The 7,453-nt window shown below is 39.6% G+C and overlaps 1 protein-coding gene across 5 annotated transcripts in view; it reads left to right on the top strand.

The window, feature by feature from the left end:
- The window catches only part of LOC146991408 (RAS protein activator like-3-like), a 45,147-nt gene that overhangs the window by 14,246 nt on the left and 23,448 nt on the right, over positions 1-7,453 (top strand). For 2 of the 5 annotated variants that reach the window (XM_085769655.1, XM_085769787.1), the window contains exons 13-19: positions 870-961; positions 1,052-1,165; positions 2,755-2,962; positions 3,122-3,226; positions 3,338-3,528; positions 4,672-4,756; positions 4,954-5,326. In XM_085769655.1, coding sequence (XP_085625781.1) covers positions 870-961; positions 1,052-1,165; positions 2,755-2,962; positions 3,122-3,226; positions 3,338-3,528; positions 4,672-4,756; positions 4,954-5,064 — 906 coding nt within the window. In that variant the 3' untranslated portion in view covers positions 5,065-5,326. Of the gene's footprint in view, positions 1-869; positions 962-1,051; positions 1,166-2,754; positions 2,963-3,121; positions 3,227-3,337; positions 3,529-4,671; positions 4,757-4,953; positions 5,327-7,453 lie in introns of those variants that run through there. The other 3 variants (XM_085769872.1, XM_085769948.1, XR_015035119.1) reach the window with 2 other exon arrangements.

A 7,453-nucleotide genomic window follows, 5' to 3' on the forward strand; every position in this document is an offset into this window, starting at 1 on the left:
GCTGAGGGTTTAATCTGAATTTACAATGCACCAAACACATGCAGTTATCTGGCTTAGACAAATTATTGTGGCATTTTTCAATTCATGTTGTCAAAATGGTAAGACACTGACATAGAGTTTGTGTATGACAGAACTAGTTTGGCTCATAGGGCGTACTAAACAAATACAAAGCCTCAGATGTCCATTGTAAAGACTTCATTTACACATTAGCAGGTGACACTGGATCTATAGTTTGATCATTTGATGAAAGTCCGAGCTTGCAATCTGCAATTTTCATGATAACCTGCTCAAGTTGTAGTTGAGTACAGCTGAATACAGTGAATGATGTTTGGATGTTTCCGATTGACATGTTTGATATGACTCAATGGGGCCTAACATGGTGGGGGCGTGAGAGATCAGTCCGAGGGCAAGGTTTGTAAAAACTTGAAGTAATCCATGAATTGCCTTTTATTAAGAAAATTAGCTGAGGAACCTTGGACTGTATTTAATCTTTTCCAATTAAAAAAAAACATAACATCTCTAAGCCAGAGGGAGATAGATGGGGGTTTGGGGGATTTCCATTAAAAATAACATACAGTGTCTAACAAGGAGAGATGTAAAGGCTAATATATAGACTATATATGGTTAATGTGAAAGGAGTCTACAGAAAGCCCAAATATCACCATAAAAGGACATATTGTAATATTTTCCCCCAGAACCTTGACCATGTATCTTCTTATGGATATCAAAACTTCAAATAAATCATCAGACAAGTATAAAATATGGGACCTTAGTTACAGCTGAATACAGTGAATGATGTTTGGATGTTTCCGATTGACATGTTTGATATGACTCAATGGGGCCTAACATGCAGCTTGTTTCTTCCTCAGAGCACCATCGACAGGCTGGATCCTCTGCCTTCAATTCTGAACCAGATTACAGAGTCGCTTGGCCCTGAGGCAACTCGGATCATAGTCAGCAGGTTTGTTACACATGTATATCTTATTTGACTTTACGGCAATAAGTAAAGTTTACATTGTTACATGTTACTTAAGCATGCTCTTTCTTGCAGCGCTGCGGGACAAGCTAAGCCAGCGTATGTTCCTCCAAAAGACTTGGGCAAGTACAGCCCTCACCAGTCATCCCTCCAGCAGCTCCCTGTGGACCCCAAAAGCCTACGAGAACCGTATGATAGTCATATATCTCTTTTTGTATTTTTTGGATGTCAGTAATCATGAAGTTGATTTCTTGCTGCACTTAAGTTCTTGTGCGAGTAGGCCAGACCCACTAAGATGCTGGACCTCCAGCCACTCTACTGTATGTCCTCCAGAACATTTTAGGAAATTCAGAGGTACCCCCAAGCTAGATGGGATATGTATAACCCTCTAACAAACCTTGGGTCTGTCAGTTGGATGTTGAAAGAGCCTTAACAAGTTATTTTTAATGCCAAGGAGTGCCTGAGTATTTCAAGCTGTCTACACCAATATTCTTCTTTTTTTATTTTATTACCCGGAGCTCATGACTTTATGTTGAGGTTAGAAGTTGATCGACTGGTAATTAGACTTCTTTAAAGGAATAGTTAAACATTTTTGGCAAATTCACCTATTACCTTAATCCCTATAGTCATAGCAGTATTACCTTTATTATCGATTCATGTTGTTTTGAGATCCGTGGGGCAGAGACACGAGCTGTTTAGTGAACACAATGGAGGTGAATGGTACAGGTCCGCTGTCCCTCATCAAACTCATCAAATACACAATCCAACAACTCCAAAACGCTCTGGTGGACAAGTTGTGACCTGCACATTCACCACGCTATGAAATAATCATGTATAATTATGCAACATTACGACACATGAAGCAAATATTAGGAACTTCTTGTGCTTTTGAAGTCACTCCACCCAGCAGCCGTGTCTGGAATGTAGTTGGCGATGCATTTGCCTCGAAAACAACTCTGTCTCGTAATGTTACATTATTATTTCATAGCGTGGTGAATGTAGGCTACAGGTCACACAGCTTGTCCACCAGAGCGTTTTGGAGTTGTTGGATTGTGTATTTGATGAGGGACAGGGGACCTGTACCATTCACCTCCATTGTGTTGAGGCAGCTTGCCTCTCTCAAAACGACATGCACTGATAATTAAAGGTAATGACCCTACCTATGACTATAGGGATTATGGCAATAGGCAAATTTGCCAAAATGTTGAACTATCCCTTTAAATAGGCCAGTCTAAGGATTTGTTCATGCTCAATCAGAGCTAGTTCATACTGTATGTCTCCATATGTGGGTAATGGTAGACATCCTGGAGAGCATACTCAGTTTTGGATCTGGCTTTAATTGTTACAGATAGCTGTGTTGGGAGAGAAATAGGATAATTTTAGAGAGCTGTTCTCACCCCAGCTACTCTGTCACTAACTTGACATGAAGTAGGTGTGAATGCCATGGCCACCCCTAGGTCCAATGTCAGAAAGGTCATGAGGATATGGTTTCTGAATTTCTAACACACAGAATTTGATGCTATTCATCCCAAAACACAAGGATTCTCTGAAAAAAATGCACCATGTGCAAACACAACATTTTCTTATGTTTCACTGCAATACATCTCTGTCACATTAGGCTGGGAAGTATCTTTTGCTCAGTTCAAGATATGCACTTACATAAAGTATATTCCCCACTACACATATAGGATGGTTTAACCTGCTATAATGATTTTCATATTTGTCAGTTGCCATTGTTTCATGTATAGTACAATAACCAGCACATTTATATTCCACAGGGAGGGCAGAAAGAGAAGTATGAGAGAGAGGAAGCCGGTCGCCAGAGCTCAGAGCGTTCCACATAGACGTCCCGGTAATACAAAGCCTACCTTGAAGAGGCAGGCAAGTTCTGAAGCCATACAATCACCTGATCCTGAAGAAGAGATCGAGGAGAAGCCACTTATCACACATCCAGAGAGTGTCCAGGTACAAGTGCAAAGAGGATTTGTGAGTCTTGCTAGTGCTCATAAGACTGAAATAAACATAAAATGGCAGGCTATATTAAAATATTGCATGTTTTATGTTATAGATCCACTCCATGTGACCACAGACTGAGCATGGCTTCTCTAGAGAAAATCATGTACAAAATCTTTGATCTTGTTTCAGAATCCCAGTATCAAACGTCCACCTGCGATAGTTCCCTGGATCAAAGACAACAAAGAGTCAAGCGAGATGAAGACCCAGAGCACCGAGTTCAACTTACTGGACAGGGTATGTCAAAGCTGCTACCAGCTGAGTTGAACTCATTCTGACTTTGTTTTGTGTATTATTTCCTCATTGTCATACATTTCATTAAAATGTGGACTGTATTTCTCACACCAGCATGCCCAGGAGCTGTCAGAGCTTCGTGTCGGGATCGAGCAGGTGACAGAGCGTGAGCTGGACATGGCAAAGCGCCTTGAGGACTTCATCAACCAAAGCCAGGACCAGAATGCAATGCTGCAGGCTGAGGTGACCGAGCTCCGGAATCTACTGGTTGTGCGAGAAGAGCAGCTTGCCAGTGCCACCTTCAGGTAACATGTTTAACAGTCATGTGCATTCATCGTTGTTCAGCCTGATATATTCAACTGAATGTGTGTATGTGTCACATCAGAACTGTCTCAACTTTTGATGCAGCTCTCAAAACATTTCACTCCATCACCAAAACTGGGTAACACTTTACAATAAGGGTCCCTTAATTAACGTTAGTTAGTACATTATTAAGCATTAATATATAAACTAATGTGTTAATTAATGCTGAGTAATGCATACATAATGATAACTAATTACATTATTCAACTTTTATTATTACTTAATAATTTATTAACTAACTTTGAGTAGTAAACATTATTTAACTGCTTACTAATAGGCTACATTAATGTGTTTCCTAAGCCTAAGTAATACATAATAATGATTGTTAATATATCTGTAAACAGTTAATTAATGCTTAATAATGTACTAACTAATGTTAATTAAGGGACTCTTATTGTAAAGTGTTACCCAAAATTGAAACAATCAAAACTAGTTCAAACCTCTCATCATTTATTAAGTTTTTCACCAGAGCCTCGTGGCTCAGAGACACCAAAAGTTTTGATATTGCATCGCCACAAACAGCTGTAACTTGTTGGAGAAATAACTAGGCCTATATTATTTTACAACATTACATCAGTGTTTACTGCACCATGAAGATTTCAACCCCTGTCAGCAGATGACTGCACTGTCACTTTACAACACATATTCAAGCCTGTAGGGGACGGAAGAGCTGGAGGACCTGACATTTTTGAGACTGTGTGTGTGTGTGTGTGTGTGTGTGTGTGTGTCGAGACTTGAAAAATATGTGAAATTATTTTTTCTGTATACTCATATGAGTTGATAGTGTCAGATGAGATATGTATCAATGTATAATATAAGAAAAAAAAAACTTCAGTCCTGGAAATATATCATTAGAATGGCAGTTTGCATAAACACACAGAAGAGTGCTGATGTGAGCATGGAAATGATGATGTGTTTTGAGTTCAGCATTGAGAGAGCTGACAGTGATGCTTCTGTTGCTTAAAATGCATCAAAGTGATTGAGAAAAATGAAACTATCAGTGAATTATTTTTGATTTCATATCACACGTATCTGAACTGTTCTGTTTTTACCAACATGAAACATCTCTTGTATCTGTGTCACAGGCTGGGGGTGATTGAGGAAGAAAGAGAAGAAGATGAGAGGAAGCTAAGTGTTGCCATTGCTGCAGCGGAGCGAATGAACGTTCTGGTAAGAAAAACAAAGACCGCCAACAATCTAACAGAGGAGAAGTGACATGTACCTCTACAGCTAAAGGACTTTAAAGCCTAATTCATCTATCCCACTTCACCTATGACAAATCTGTGCTAAACTTTACAGAACCATCAAACTCTGAGTATGCAGTTTTGAATGAAACATACTGATGAATGTTTTCTATGTGCTCACAGGAGGAGCAGTTTGCTGGCCTGATGAAGGACCTTCACCAACTCAATGAGGCCTACAACAGCGGCCAAAACAACACACAGCACCCTGAAAAGCCCCTCATCAACAGCAACTGAACCCTGATAGCTTCAGCTTCATTGTTTTGTATAAATACGTAGAGTTCATGTGGAAATCACAGCCTGAAGTTACACTTTTGGTTTCCCAATGAGATGTACATTTATTCTATAAACCTTAAAAATGGAGTAGGCAAAACTCTGGCTCCTGTGAACATGAACCTTAATGAAATTGCCTGCATTTCAGCTTTTACCATAGCCCAGCAACAGATTCCTTTGATTTTAAAACCTGTCCAATAAATACATAAATAAAATACAACCTGAAGTGTTTCTCCCTGAATTGAATCCCTGTACTCAAGTATAGCTTAGGCTACTTCAAGGTAGCCTAAAAGAGTTATTACTAGCCTACTGCTTTACACTTTTACCCCACATTTCAGAAGGAAATTGCATAATTTAAACTTGACCACATCAATTTGGCAGTAATCATTCGGACAAATGCAGATTGCGATTTAAATTGAAAACAGATTAACTTTAAAATATAAATTACTGATAATTATTGAATTCAGTGGGGTGCAGTGGCTTCTATAAATAGGCCTAAGCAAGCAGGACAGAACATGATTCCTCCTCGTCATCGAAGATATGGACTAGACTAAAACATCATCCCAGAGAAAATAGCTCTGAAATGCAGGGTCTGGTCTGTCTTACTATTTTGTGTTGTCTGTCTTAAAGCAGAAGTAAGCGGAATATTTGTGTTAATATAAGTCTTAAATAGTTATATCTTCCGACGGCAATCACTTACATGGAGTGTTTGGTCCGAAACACGGGTCTGTCAGTCACTCTGCTCTGCTGTAAGCCGAGGAGAAAAGGTCTTGTATACTTCCTTGTATCCTACAAGCTTTATCCAATGAGGAGAGAGAACGGCATGCAGGGCTGTGTGTGCAGCCAAGGGATGCGCGTGAATGTGGTGACGTAGGGACGAGGACCAATAGATCCAATGACGAGGGCGGGGACTGCTAACTCCATCGGCTGACAAGAAGTTAAAGCAGAAGTAAGCGATCCGGTCGTTTTGGCTAATGCTGCGTTCCAGGTAGGCTTTTTTTTCCAACCTGTTTTACCTGTGAAAGTGCACTTATAACGGCCACTCGTAACTTCCGACCCGTGAACTCGTACCAGATCGAACTGGTACGACTTCACAGGTCGGAAAAACACGAGTTACGAGTTTCCTTGAACGCACCATAACAGTCCTCGTCCCTACGTCACCACATTCAGGCGCATCCCTTGGCTGCACACACAGCCCTGCATGCCGTTCTCTCTCCTCATTGGATAAAAATTGTAGGATACGAGAAAAGTTTTCTCCTTGGCTCAGAGCAGAGCAGAGGGACTGACAGACCCGTGTTTCAGTCCAAACACTCTATGTAAGTGATTGCTGTCGGAAGATATAACTATTTAAGACTTATATTAACACAAATATATCACTTACTTCTGCTTTAATGTCCTGAGAGTCTCCTGCATATCTTCAGCCTTCTCCTTTCTATTATTGAATAAGTTTTAGTTAGAATATTATGAATTATCAATTAATATTATAGATTAATTAGATAGGATACTTATTATCCCTATTCTTCTGAACTGTAACCAAACATAAAAATGTGCAGTAGGCTACAGAGGAAAATTACTTCACTGGTCAACTCCCTGAGAGTAGACTAGGCTACACTACTTACAACATTCAGTCTCTTTCAATCTTGCCTTTAAAATCACTTCAAAATAGCTGCAGTTGTTGGTTGACTGTTAAACTAATTGTTTCAGCTCTAATTTGACTATCCCACCACCATTAAAGTATTAAGAGTAGTAGCCTATTCCTCGCTTCATGTGGCCCTGCTGCCCTGCACTTACTTGGAATAATAAAGTCTGAATTTCTCTTGCAAAAGTAGAGATTCCTTCATTAAACAAGTTGGAGAACATGTTCACATGTCAAACAAATTAACAAAGACCAGTCCTGTATCACCTTTATGTTGTTCTAGTCATAATTAGGCTATTCATAGGCTACCTGCTTAGCAACTTTGACTGCCTCATCATCATCATTGTCACTTCATATTTGAGGTTTATTTGAGCCATTTCTCAACGTGTTCTATAGTCACACACCCATTTATGCTGGAATTTTTTTTGTCAATTTTGTTTCAGAGGGCAATGCCACACTGATATGACATTGGTGGGAATTTTAAGAAAGAAATGCATACTGGACCTGGTAATTTGCTAAATAAAATAATAGTCAGGAGTGGGGCTGATTTTCTGATAGGCTAAAGTTCCCTACTACTTCTCTAGAATGCCACCTTCTGAGTAAACAGTGCATATTGGATATTGCTGGTGCATTGAATGACAATGGATAAATAAAGATAAAATCATGTTATTTGGGGGATTTTGCATAAAATGGTGCTGGAACTATCCACAATAGAGA

Source organism: Trachurus japonicus, chromosome 1 (assembly GCF_045865225.1).
Source record: "Trachurus japonicus isolate A0001 chromosome 1, Traja_1.0".
Lineage (NCBI taxonomy): Eukaryota > Metazoa > Chordata > Actinopteri > Carangiformes > Carangidae > Trachurus > Trachurus japonicus.